This window comes from Magallana gigas, chromosome 8 (genome assembly GCF_963853765.1).
Source record: "Magallana gigas chromosome 8, xbMagGiga1.1, whole genome shotgun sequence".
In the NCBI taxonomy this organism is placed as follows: domain Eukaryota; kingdom Metazoa; phylum Mollusca; class Bivalvia; order Ostreida; family Ostreidae; genus Magallana; species Magallana gigas.
Genome location: NC_088860.1, coordinates 5,772,442 through 5,787,018, shown reverse-complemented (window position 1 = coordinate 5,787,018; position 14,577 = coordinate 5,772,442). Strand labels below are relative to the sequence as shown.

At 33.1% G+C, this 14,577-nt stretch overlaps 1 protein-coding gene across 1 annotated transcript; it reads left to right on the top strand.

Annotated features, from left to right (window-relative positions):
* The first annotated feature begins 3,312 nt into the window (after window positions 1–3,312).
* On the top strand, window positions 3,313–13,252 carry LOC105339909 (clarin-3). The gene is made up of 4 exons (XM_034474280.2): window positions 3,313–3,719; window positions 7,124–7,237; window positions 7,502–7,681; window positions 10,757–13,252. Exons 1-4 carry the CDS (start codon window positions 3,476–3,478, stop codon window positions 11,014–11,016), a joined length of 798 nt encoding a protein of 265 aa, XP_034330171.2. The 5' UTR covers window positions 3,313–3,475; the 3' UTR covers window positions 11,017–13,252.
* Window positions 13,253–14,577: the final 1,325 nt, after the last annotated feature.

Here is a 14,577-nt window from a genome sequence, read left to right as displayed (position 1 = left end):
TCCTTATTTTTATATACATTTACTATATTGAGGTGGGCAACATTGTAATATACCTTAGTATATATCGGATGTAAAAAACAAATTACCAAATTTTATACTAATTTCGTCAAAGTTTTACCTCCAGTATATAGCAACACTTTAATTAACTTCTTAAAAGTGTAAAGTGCAAAGATTGATAAATTAACAGAATAATTGATGAAGAATATAAAGATTAATTAAAACGGGAGAAAGATGGATAAACTTGCCCAATACTTTTCAGATACATGAATATTTGCGACTGAATCATTCCGTTCGAAAACATAAGATTCCGTGTATGACATCATGATATATGACCTATAGATACAACCTTGAGGGTTGTAAATAATTATGATACATTATTTCATTACAGTATGGAATGGCATTTTTTTTAATTTAAAGTACTATATGCGATAATATATAATTTCTGTCCCGTGTTTCATAAATTAAAAAAAAACCCATCATATAAAGATATTTTGATGAAATATAAAACAATTGCGCAGTACTTCTCATGAAAAATTGAATAAAAATAACAACACAACGCACTTTGGCATGTGCCCCCGTTATTAAGAGAACAGATCTCGTAATAACGAGTTAATTATGTCGTTATTAGGAGAAAAGGTCTCATTATTACGTGTTAATTATCTCGTAATTACGAGAAAATATCTCGTTATTTCAAGTTAATTATCTCGTAATTACGAGAAAAGATCTCGTTATTACGAGAACAGATCTCGTAATAACGAGTTAATTATGTCGTTATTACGAGAAAAGATCTCATTATTACGAGTTAATTATCTCGTAATTACGAGAAAAGATCTCGTTATTTCGAGTTAATTATCTCGTTCTTACAAGAAAAGATCTATTTAAAGTGGCGCATTTCATTGTTCTATTCCCTTTATGTTAAGTGTATGAACTACTGCAATGTCTATTATTATACACATCCGTAGCATATTCATCGTTTAAAAGCGTACACATAATTTGATATAAAATCAGACCAAGCAGTTTTAAAGAAATTTCAGAAGAAGTAGCAAAGCAGATTGATTAATAAATTCATTGAACTGTTTATTAATAAGGAGGATACATGTAATTTGTTTTCAGACTCCAAAATGTTACCATACAAAGCCAGTTATTTTCAATATACATGTAGGTTGTGTATGAACATATAAAACACAATGCAGGTAAATCCTATATGTCCATGATTGAAACTTTATTATCATTAAAGTCCTCTGTGACTGACAAAATTCTGTTTTTACGACTATAGGACTACCTAGTATTTACTTTGGAGTGGGATTATAATAATTATATAAGTTGAAAATTCTTTCCACTTATTCATATAAGATAAAATGTCAAATCCGATCATTTCATGTAGAAATTAATGAATAATGATCGTTGTTATTTAAAGATTAATCAAAATAAAATCGACGTTTCTGGAAAGAAAAAGAAAGACTGAAAGGGTGATCCAGTCGACTAGGACACTGATAACGAGATCTTTTCTCGCAATTACGAGATAATTAACTCGTAATAACGAGATATTTAACTCGTTATAACGAGCTCTTTTCTCGTAATTACGAGATAACTAACTCGTAATAACGAGATCTTTTCTCGTAATTACGAGATAACTTTTTTTATCACATGTTTATCCCAATATACGGTGGATATCACTCATGGGATAAATTTTTGATATTCCACTGTGTGTTCTTACGCCACGTGACGTCATAGTTAATCATTACGTAGGTTTAGACGGTTGATTGACGTAGAATGAAAAAGTAAAAAATTAATTCAGTTGAGGGGTGTTGAGATATAAATTTGAAACATTTAATGTTCTTTCAGTTATTTGTCATGAATTCATAAAAAAATGTTCGAAAATGAATGTCTGTTTGTTAAACTTCAAGGAACTTTTTTTCCATGCGTAACATTGTTGACGTGTTGTAAATAATGTGTTGTGCGGCTCACAATCACAATTTTTACAGAAAAAGTTGGGATAAACAAAATACTTGGTAAAACATGTGATAAAAAGAATCTCTCATGATTTGCGATGGTATATGATTTTTATCCAACTCGTTGTGTGTTTTCTATTCCCTCGCCAAGGCTCGGGAATAGAAAACACACAACTCGTTGGATAAAAATCATATACCATCGCAAATCATGAGAGATCCTATATTTATTGATTTTAATATACCGGTATTTCTAGTAACTCCAACTCAATAAAATTTTCATGAAAATCACCATCGTAGAAGTGAATTGGGTCCGTCATCCTTAAATGCGTACTTTTTGTGAAATTAGTACATTATTAACATATCATATTTCTAATATGACTTCGATTAAACAATTTATCGTTATTAACCTAGAGCTACATATATATTGACCTATCTCTTAGAAAATTTCTAAACCTCTATTCATAACTTTGAATTTTGGGGCATAAAAAACACTTCATCCCGCACATAGTTCTTTATTTAAGGATCAAGAGAGTTTGTTTATTGAATAAGAACTCGGTTACGTTTTCACAGTGATCATTTACTAGGGAAAAACCTATATATAAAAAAGGCAAGCAATATGTATACAAGAAACTTGAAATAGAACTATCACCTTGAAATCGGTTTCAAGACAGGCTCAGAGGCATTAAAAATTACAAGCTTACAATTTGGATCTTACAGGATCATGTAGATTTCTGAAGTTACATTTTCAAAAAACCAGAAAACATGTTATTTCCCTTTTTCCTGTCAGTACACGCGGTATTGTATTGCACTCTCTATCTCATGATGTACATGAAGGTGTCTCTGAGAGAGAGAGAGAGAGAGAGAGGGGGGGGGGGCGCAATATACCGCGTGTACTGATAGTGAAATTTAACGATTCCTAAAGCTTTCTTTTCTCTGAAATTGAAATACATTTTGCATATATAGGCCTATACACGCATGTACAAAATACCTACATGCACCCCCTCTCTCTCTATATATAAAACAACAAAACGGCATTTAATGTTTTCTTGGCAAATGAAATAAAACTACTTTTTTTAGACTATTTCAAAGAAAATATGTAATGTTCTACAAAAGTTTAAATAACGGGAGGAAGGGGTATAAACGACTTTTGCTGTCTGCAAGCATTGACGCGAATAGGTAAGACAATCATTAACATGATGTATATGTTCTTGTGTAGAGAAAGTTCCAATTAGTGTTCAAGATCAAGTACCTGTGACTCTGTAACACGAAAATGTTCTTTGTTCTTACACTCTCTCTCTCTCGCTCTCTCTCATTGAGGCGTGGCCTGAGGAAATGATTGACTTGCGGTTATTGATTATCTTTATGGTCCTTCGAACGCTTTTTGAAATGATACCGTAAATGGATTAAACAGGTATAGTTAACTCAACAGATCAGTTTTTGATAAACAGGAAACCTTGGGCGTGGACTGAAATGTGTATTGTTAACGGATTCTGCTTAGAGTGAAGATCCATTCTGTGTGAATTATGGCGCTCGAGGAGCGACAGAAACTGTTCGTGCTCCTAGCACTGATCCTGACTCTTGTTGGATTGGGATTAATGGTGGGTTCTTTCGCCACCGACAATTGGATTAAAGCTACGGCCCACAAAAGCAACCACTCCATCTCGGCGAATAGTACTAACGAACCTAACATGAACGGCACTTTCGGATTGTTCCGTGGGGACAGGGTCATTAACTACGGGAATGGACCTAGGGAACAATCTCTGACAGGTAAACGGTCGCGGGAAGCACGAGTAGTGTCCCTTGTCAGGTGTTTTATGGACAGAGGACAGTGTACATTTATGTAGAATTTCTTATTAGGCACAATATAGACATTAATCCCTGAGGGGTACAAGGTCGCAGTGTACAACACAGAAAAAATATTATTCCATTGATATAACAATATCGGCACTAAAAGTAGTGTCCCTTGTCAGGTGTTTTATGGACAGAGGACAGTGTACATTTATGTAGAATTACTTATTAGGCACAATATAGACATTAATCCCTGAGGGGTACAAGGTCGCAGTGTACAACACAGAAAAAATATTATTCCATTGATATAACAATATCGGCACTAAAACAAACAGTTAACAGTCTATAGTGTATACCTATGAGCTTCCTTTTGGTCTACAGAATGATTTTTATTGAATAAGGCATAAATGCATTTCGATTGATGTAAAATATGTTCCGATGTAGTGCGTTTGTGTGTGTGTGTGTGTATGGGGGGGGGGGGGGGGGATTGAAGGGGGGTGCTTTGAGTACATGTTTGTACCCATCAAATCCTTTAAATTGAGATGCATCAATTTGAGGATCTTTCCATTTTGACTATACTTACAAGTTATTTTACAATTGATAAACAAACTCAGCTTAAATATGAACATCCCTTTATCTATAATATATTGGCTTCGATGTTGGTCCAATCAAGGAAGGAAGACGATGAAAACGCACCTGTCTGAGCAAACGACCACCATACCCTTTCAATTCAACCATTTGTGAGCACATGAGGATTAAACTCAGGTTGCAGTGGTGAGAAGCGAATGTGTTTTACAATGCCCTACCCGGACATTCAACTTAATTACCTGTACATTTAACATTGCATGTGATTAAATGATACCGGTTTTTCATCTAGTGCAAGGTTCTGAATTTTGTGTGTAAAGCATCATTAGAGTTCAGACATATATTAATTAATATTATATTTCCAATATTCCTCTACAGAAAAATCATCTTCAGTATTATGGTAAAATTGTATAGTTATTGGTTTCACTTTTTGAATAAGAATGGCTAGAGACACTCAAACTAAAATTTCAAGATTATCTCAGTTGTCTTACGAATTGTTGGCAAAATATATGATTAGAGAAAGTATATATTTACAAACAATATTCAGAATTGATTAAGATCAACTCTATTGCCGTACATTAGTGCTGTATATTTTATTAATGCCGTTCGCCCCTGCACATTAATTCTGGTTTGATTGGTGGTTGTGTGGGGTTTGTTTCTTATCACAGGGGCATTCACTAAAAACAGATAATTCAGAATTCCTGCGACTCTACGAACAGGAAGTTAACACACCTGTTCAGACTTGAATCACCTAGAGTGCTCTGCCCTTTTTTGCTAGGTGTACCTGGTAGAGTCAATCTATTTAACAACAACTCCCAAATTAATCTGATTATGAATGAGAAGAATAGAGGGATAGGGGTGTATGTTTTTCTACTGACTAGACAGATGATATTGGACGTGGTCACATAGTAGAATCATGTGCAGTGTTCTCACTGTTCTGAATCAGTGCCAATGTTTTACAGCATTTTGAAGTCCATATCCTGTGATCCACCAAGTTCAGTTTTGAGTGTAGTAACTAGATAGGCCATCAAGTGGTCATAGTTTTATCTGACATTTGAATCATGAGGAGAATTCATCTGTCGTTAAAATACTTGCCGATCATCGGAATATTCATGCAAACAATTTCTTGACACTTGTACACATTGCATAACAGATTGCGTAGATGTTTAAGAATGTCTTGGCCTTTTCAGGATAAGGACCAGTAAAGAAATTACAACTATTCACATGTTGAGGAAAACAGCCATATTATCATCTCAGTATACGCCCTACCACTCATTTCTGTAACTGTCTTTGCATGCATATCAGCCTATTTGCTTAAATTTGCTGATGGTAAGGAATCCCTGTAAATTTGAGGATCTAGAGGGGGGCCTGGTGGTCCAGACATATTCAAACTTCTTATATTTATAAAATAGTAAATTTTATAAATCAAAAATAGATCTCGGACTCCTCCTGGCAAACAAAATTATTCTTGGACTGCCCATACACCCCCACCCCCCATCCTGGGGATAATTTCTGGATCTGTGCATGCTAAACCCGCCAGAATTGTATTTCAAACCTTGAAAATGTTTTACTGAGGTAGAAACAAAAGGTGTGTTTTTATTGAAGAACTTTAACTTATTTTATTGATTGCTGCTATGAATGACTGAAAAATCTTTGTTACATACATCCCTCTTTTGTTTGGTATCTAACAGAGAACGTCTTGGCTCACATACGACCATACTTCATATTTTGACTTTTCAACCATATTTAAGTTAGAGACATCACATATTCATGTACTTCACAAACATTTTGAGGTTAAAAATGTAGGTGAATAAAGGAGCTGTAAAATCTTTAGATGTTATAAATGTCAAACTTAAAGAACGTACAAACAGCATTACACCGGTAAACCATCCTCTTTTTTAACTTTGACTGCTATAAGAGGTGCTCTGAAAAGTAATTCAACTTTTCTTTAGTCTTTTGCAAATTCCACTTGCATAATGTTATAGTGAATTGTTTAATTACAACTACAGTGATGTAGAGGGGTTAGGACTAACATACAGATCAACAATCGTGATACTGTACATGTATACCTATCTTTGCATTTTATTGAGGAATGAATTTGGATAGCTACCAAATTTATACAAATGCATGTAATATATTATATATAAATTGGGTTGGGACAATTTATACCATATAAAACATAAAGAGGTTTATTAAAAAAAGCATATATAAACAGTTTTGTATATATCTATAACTTAATACAAAGTAGATTCCTAAATGAGTACCGGTCAATGAAAATTAGAAAATATTGCACAGAAAAATCACACAGATTGATACATGTGTCATAATGCTGAAGGGAAAAAGTTCCCATGGATTAAATAATTAGCTGAAGCCAACCAAACATTGCATTAACAGAAATTTAGTTATCAACGCATACAGTAAAACTCAGTTACAGCAAACGGACAGGGACAAATCATTTCGATTTGCTATAACTATAATTCTCCATATGATCCAATGAGTTTATTGTAGAGGAATGAAACTGACTTCACTGTAAGCATGGATTCATTCTAATCATGTTAGCACTAGCCATATTTTACTGCATAGAATTTAGTAATAGAGTCAAACTTTGTTATCTAGAACTAGATCACTGATAGGACTGTTTAAAAACTTCAAGATACTGAGGTTAAAATACTTAAAAATTAATTAAGTGGTTGAGACTTACAAATCAGTTCAACCTATCCATTGTACTAGAGATATCAGTGTTTGAGATATTGAAGTTCAGCTGTACTAAATAAATCTTTCACCTGCCTTTTTTTCAGTGATCTGTAACAGCAAGTACTGCATGATTTATTTCTCCAAAGACGTAGGCCCAAAGGCCCGGGATAAACTAGAGGAGGTGGTCAATCTATTCCAGAACCAGACCCAGGGCAATGGTCAGTGTTCTTACATCACACTAAATGCTTTTGTAGTAGAATATTAATTTCTTCTGGTCAATTGAGAATTTTCACTGTCCAGTTTGACCAATTGAAAAGACTAAAAAAACATTATCTGAAAAGAGTGTGAACTGAAAAATTCAAATATTTATGAGTATCAACAATCATGTCCTCTGTGAATTGGAACCTGAATACTGGAATGATTCGCTGACAAAATATTTTGACTTTTCACGAGGATTTTATAATGAGATCTCGTCATTTCAGGTGAGCTGACCAAGTATGGATTGTTTCCCTTTAGCCTCTGGGTTCTGGTCATATTAATGGAAGCCTTTGGAATAATATGGGGACTAGTCTTCATTGGTTTTGCCATCTTCAACATTTGTGGGAAACCCATAGAGACTATTACTGGACCTTTGGGTCTCTATCTCTGGAAAGGACTTGCATGTAAGTGTACAACTCATTAAATAGATCATTTATATTTTCCTTCTAAAAATACAATTGCTGCATGGGTAGCACTTGTTGGTTATCAAACACAACACTGCTTATAAGGTTTTTAGGTATTTGATCTTATGAATCCTGGAGTTTGCCTCCTAGATCCTTAGGGGACAGGGATGGGACAGGGACACACACACACACGCTGCCCTTGGCGAATGGTGATGACCACACCTTCTTCTATTTATGAAGGGTCAACTTCAACTATATGAAAACAGATACTATGTAAACATAAATGCTTCTTCCTTCTTCAAAGTTTAATCAGTAATGCCACCCGAAAAACTTCCCTCCAAAAGAATCACATGACAAGAATATTGCTCAAACAGGTTTAGATCCAAAAAAAGAATAACAACACAACCAAATACACATGTACATGTATAAACTCAGGGCAAGTATCAAAAGTTAAAAATACCCAATGTACTGAAATTCAAAAGTAGTGAAACAAACATATTTATTAACAAATTAATTGATTCAAACATATCTGACACATGTACTCTTATTTTTGTCTGTACTACAAAGTCTTTTGTCTGTACTACAAAGTCTTAGTGCATGACACCCCTTTCCAAACCAATGATTTTTCCTAAACCTATGAGCGCAAGAGACGTTAAGCATAGAATTACTTTGGACAGCTTAAAGGACTATGTGTGGTATGGTCAAATATCTGCCCCCGATTTCAACCAATTTTAAATAGTATCGTATAAAAATGAAATCTTCACCAATCATTGCAAAGAGGATGCCTATAACTTTAATCTTGATTTTAGTCATCATTGCTCACTCGCTTTTTATCTATGACGTCACCTAAATGACCTAATTCCCGCAAAGTTGCAAACAAATGAAGATATTCTCATTTTTGCTCTATATTTTGCATTCGGAAGTATAGAACGCAGGTCTGCTCAAGTGCAATTTTAACATATGTTTTTTTTCAGATAGTTATACATATTATACTAAAAAATGGTACTTGAGCAAGCCTGCGCTCGATGTTTCCCAGTCGAAAAACCATCGGAAAACACCCATATTTTGCTACAAAACATCAATTTATCAAAATAATGCAATATTCATGACATCATTTCTACGTAATGACGTCACTGTGGTGATAACCTTTTACACCTTTATTTCCAATATGATTTTAACTATCTTTCATCTTATTTTAAAGCTCTTTAAAAAACTTTGATTTTGGGGGGCAAAAATTGCATAAAACCGCACTTAGTCCTTTGATGCTATGTTTTGGTGTTTACCGTAAACCCAGTACTTTTTTTTGTTTTTGTTTTGATCAGTAAATTGGTGTTTTCAGTTATACTGACTCTATGTTTTTCCGTGTTTTTCAGTGTTGTTTTCGATGTCGTTTTCAGTTATTCTGACTCTGTGTTATTCCATGGTTTTCAGTGTTGTTTTTGCTGTCGTTTTCAGTTATACTGACTCCATATTTTTCCGTGTTTTTCATTGTTGTTTTTACTGTCATTTTCGATTATACTGACTCCATGTTTTTCCGTGTTTTTCAGTGTTGTTTTCGCTGTCGTTTTCAATAATACTGACTCCATGATTTTCCATGTTTTTCAATGTTGTTTTCGATGTTGTTTTCAGTTATACTGACTCCATGTTTTTCCGTGTTGTTTTTAGTGTTGTTTTCGCTGTCGTTTTCAGTTACCTGGTATACTGACTCCGTGTTTTTCTGTGTTGTTTTCGCTGTTGTTTTCAGTTTTACTAACTCCGTGTTTTTCCATGTTTTTCAGTGTTGTTTTTGCTGTCGTTTTCAGTTATACTGACTCCATGTTTTTCCGTGTTGTTTTTAGTTATACTGACTCCATGTTTTTCCGTGTTTTTCCGTGTTGTTTTCGCTGTCGTTTTCAGTTATACTGACTCCGTGTTTTTCTGTGTTTTTAACCGGGTTTTCCGAAGGAAAAATCCGGTTATTAAAATGGTGAAAATGGCGGTCGGGCGGGCGGGCGGCTGCCAAAAGGGTACCCTCATTGTACGAATAACTCCTCCTACAGTTTTCAAGATAGGATGTTGTTGTTTTGCAGATCAATTGTACATATATCAGAGGTGTGCATATTGCTAGGATTTTGATTTCCGATAATTTATGAAGAAAATTCTAGCTTCTGAACTTAGTCACTTTTTGGCAAAATATTGCATATAGGGTACCCTCATTGTACGGATAACTCCTCCTACAGTTTTCATGATAGGATGTTGTTGTTTTGCAGATCAATTGTACATATATCAGAGGTGTGCATATTGCTAGGATTTTGATTTCTGATAATTTATGGAACAAATACCAGCTTTTGAACTTAGTCACTTTTTGGCAAAATATTGCATATAGGTAACCCTCATTGTACGGATAACTCCTCCTACAGTTTTCATGATAGGATGTTGTTCTTTTGCAGATCAATTGTACATAGGGTATATCAGAGGTGTGCATATTGCTAGGATTTTGATTTCCGATAATATATGGAAAAATACCAGCTTTTGAACTTGGTCACCTTTTGGCAAAATATTGCATATAGGGTACCCTCATTGTACGGATAACTCCTCCTACAGTTTTCATGATAGGAAGTTGTTGTTTTGCAGATTAATTGTACATATATCAGAGGTGTGCATATTGCTAGGATTTTGATTTCTGATAATTTTTGAAAAAAATACCAGCTTTTGAACTTAGTCACTTTTGCCAAAATATTGCATATAGGGTACCCTCATTGTATGTATAACTCCTCCTACAGATTTCAAGATAGGAAGTTGTTCTTTTGCAGATCAATTGTACATAGGGTATATCAGAGGTGTGCATATTGCTAGGATTTTGATTTCTGATAATTTATGAAAAAAATACCAGCTTTTGAACTTAGTCACTTTTTGGCAAAATATTGCATATAGGGGTACACTATTTCACTGGATATGGGTTGACATGGATTATGGATAAAGTTCGCATAAAAGAAAACCCGGTTTGCTGTCACATTGACAGCTTTTCACTTGTTTTGTGTTGTTTTCGCTGTCATTTTCAGTTATACTAACTCCGTGTTTTTTCATTTTTTTCAGTGTTGTTTTCGCTGCTGGCGATGGTGATGTACCTGATCCTATTCTTCCAGTACTACAAGAAGAGCATCCTCCTGCAGGAAGATCAGGTCCTGGACTTCGTCTCTCAGGTCAACCTTGACTTCTCCTTCTACATGCTGATGTCCACCGTACTTCTCTTCACAATCAACATGGGGTTCTTATTTCTAACAGGAATCAAGTTCTCGTGTGGCTTTACCAGAGAGGCAGAGAAAGTGATGGATAATGGCATTATACTCTATTAGTTGACATTGCTATCTAATAGAGCTCTATGCTGCCTTATTTTATAGGATTGTCATTTTATTTTATCACTTTAAGTCTTTAAATGGGATTCTGTTTGACCATCAATTTTTAAATTTAAAGTTTTACCGTAATGATTGGTGCTAATTAATTGATGTTTAATTAAGTCAGTCATTTTCTTGCCATATTTAATATTTTAATTACTGCAATCAACTTGACCAAAGAGATGTTTGTTTCGTTTACATGTATTTCTTTACAAATGCATGTGTGTATGTGTATATATTTTTAAAATCAAAATTGCAACCCAAATTTAGTCCATCTTTGGACCAGCCAAGATAAATGTAGATTTTTTGTAAATTTTAAAATGTTAATTAGTCATAGAGATGTAGTGTGTGAAAAATATACCACTGTATTAAGTGGAAATTTTAGAGGTGTACTGAGTATAATTCTATTATATTGTTTGTTGGTTGTTCTTTAAGGGGTTGCTTGGGGCCCAATACAATATATTATTGACTCTCATCATGCCCATGTTAGCTGGTATTAAACAGGTACTCATTTAGTCCCCTTAAATGTTCGAGCCTGATTGTAACTACAAGTAGAGTTTGTCATTTTCTGAGAGGTATCCTTTGTACAGTATCATACATGTATTTCTGGGAATCCTATGTACTGCATTTGTAAATATTCTAATTTGAGATATCCAAGACTGTGAAAGAAAAAAATTATTTTTAATTGTTAAATTTTTACGTTATACTGTTTACATTGCTTTATAGGTGACTATGCTTTAATTTTGATTTTTTTTTAGCAGTTCTGTGTATAATCATCATAAGCTTTTGTTCCCATGCACTGAGAAAAAGAGTACCGCTTCAACTTAATCTAGGTTTTTGTTTTATCACATTTATTTAAACTCTAGAATAAAATTGAAAGCAATTGATCTCCCCTCTTGAGCAATTAATTGTCTACAGTATTTTGTACATTTAATTCATGTAACTGTTTAGTGATTATGAGTTGACTATATTATAATAGTTTACATGTATAATGTTATAGCTAGACAATAATCACCGATACATGTACTACAAACCATCTTATATTCGTGTGCAAGATTTTTGCAAGGTTCACCAGAGCCTCGTTATTGCAAATATTTCCCGCCACAAACCAGTCATCACCGGTATCTTGTAAATAAATCAGTCTTCAGATAATCAACATCTTGATTGTGAAAATTAGTCGCTGCGAAACATTTTATCTCAAATAAATCACAAAATAAAGTACTTGTAATCGCAAATTCAAGTTTGTTTTCAGTACTTAGCTTTACAGCAAGTGTACATGTATATGTATTATATCATTTTTTGTTTTTACATTTTGCAGTATTTTTAATTGTAGGAAATTGTCTCACACAATCAACTTAAATCTTGCTGCCAACATTTGTAAAATATAAAGTGTGTAAAGTTGTGTGAACAACTTTCATTATGTTTTATTTTGATAAGAAAATAGGAAAACTAAAGAAATGTACAAGAAATGTAGTTTACCTTGAATTCTGTTCCACCATCCACCCCCAAACTCTCCTTGTATTACATAGATATATATGTTTCTATTCCTTGAAAAGATTATTTTTACCATTTTCCATGGTTTGATAGACAATTCATTATTTTCTAAATTAAGGTCTGATTGGAATGGGTGTAAAAATAATTAATACCAGAATAATACTAAATAACTTAAAATGAATATGAATACACGTAGCTGTATTTAGGAAAAGGTAAATACATGTAATATCAAATATCTTACTTTAGTATTAGTACATGAAGTACTTTTCATTTTGAAGTACGGGAATAAGAGTAAGATGGAATATCTGAGAGGGCTACATTATTGCAGCTACAATTAGACCTATATTTAAACTAACTAAACCTTCAGTGGCGTCATTGACTATTTGTACATCATTTTTTATCAGAATATTTGAAATTATGAATACCTGTAGTTACATTTTAATTGACTTTTTATGTGTTTAGTGGTATATACAGTGTATATTTTGATTCATCCATATTTATCTAGTCAAAAGAGTGATTTATTGATTTTATCATTGATTATATTGATACCAAATGTTGATTTTATGAAGATGTTGACATCAATGAAACATATCAATTTATTTATTATTAATGACTACTTGTTTATGATCTGTACTCTTTTTTATTGTGGCTGTATGATTAGTATTTCATGAGGTCATATTAAATAAATTATCAAATCAGCTGATTAATTTTTGGATTTTTTCGTACAAATAATAATTAACATTTCAGCTCACATAGTTAGTCATTTTTATAAAATGTCTTCATTCATTTTTCGTCCTGAAAAATTGTGGTTCATGATATTTTTAAAGAAATTAAATAAGTAAGGAGAATTTCATGATATTAACTAGTTTTGTGTCACAGTGAGTTAGATCTGTTTTTAACCAGCTTTTCCAACGGAAAAATCCGGTTATTAAAATGATGAAAATGGCGGGCAGGTAGGTGGGTGGGCGGCTGCCAAAAGAGTACCCTCATTGTACGGATAACTCCTCCCACAGTTTTCAAGATAGGATGTTGTTCTTTTGTAGATCAATTGTACATATATCAGAGATGTGCATATTGTTAGGATTTTGATTTCTGATAATTTATGAAAAAAAAATACCAGCTTTTGAACTTAGTCATTTTTGGCAAAATATTGCATATAGGTTACTCCATTTCACTGGCTACGGTAGGTAGTGTTCATCATTTCAGGGTTGACATGGATTATGGATACAGTTTTCATTAAAGGAAACCCGATTTGCTGTCACATTGACAGCTTTTTACTTGTTTAAACCTTTTTCCGAAAAAATTGTGTCTTTGAGGTCGAAAAAAATAAATAAAAACACATTTACACAAATTTATAAATGTGATATTATCGAAACACCACCCCTACCCAATAGCAAAAATGATTGAAACCATATCCTAAGAAAATCCCCTCTTTTAAAGCTGGTTGAAATCCCATTTAAGATGAATATTATAATGCTTTGGCTAAATTCATTCACTTGATTCACAAAACAATTTAAATGATGATCAAAATAAATAAATAAATAAAAATAACCAAAGATTTTTTTTTTCAAATATAGATCAGCAATTTTCTGCAGGATCATTACTTAAAACATTTTATATGTATAAACCAATACCAGTACTTGCATGATTAAAACATTTATGAAAATTTACAAACTGTTTATAAATGGATGTATATGTACATAAATAAGATAGATCAGCAGTTTTTAAAGAATAGACTAGAAACATGTATTACTGTGTTGTAATATAATATTATATTTAATTAAGCTATTGACATTACAATTTAACGCAAATAAGACAGTTTTGTACCTCATGTACATGTGTATCTAATGATTTGAGAGAATAAACAAATTGAAATTGATAAGCATTATTATGATTAATTAACAGAATCAAAATCCTGGAAATTATGAGTTCTTAATTGTTTTATGGACTGTTGGTTGAAAGATATAAAAAGTAAAAATGCCCGATATTCAGGTGTAGGTCAACTTTCTAAAAAAACCCACAAAAACG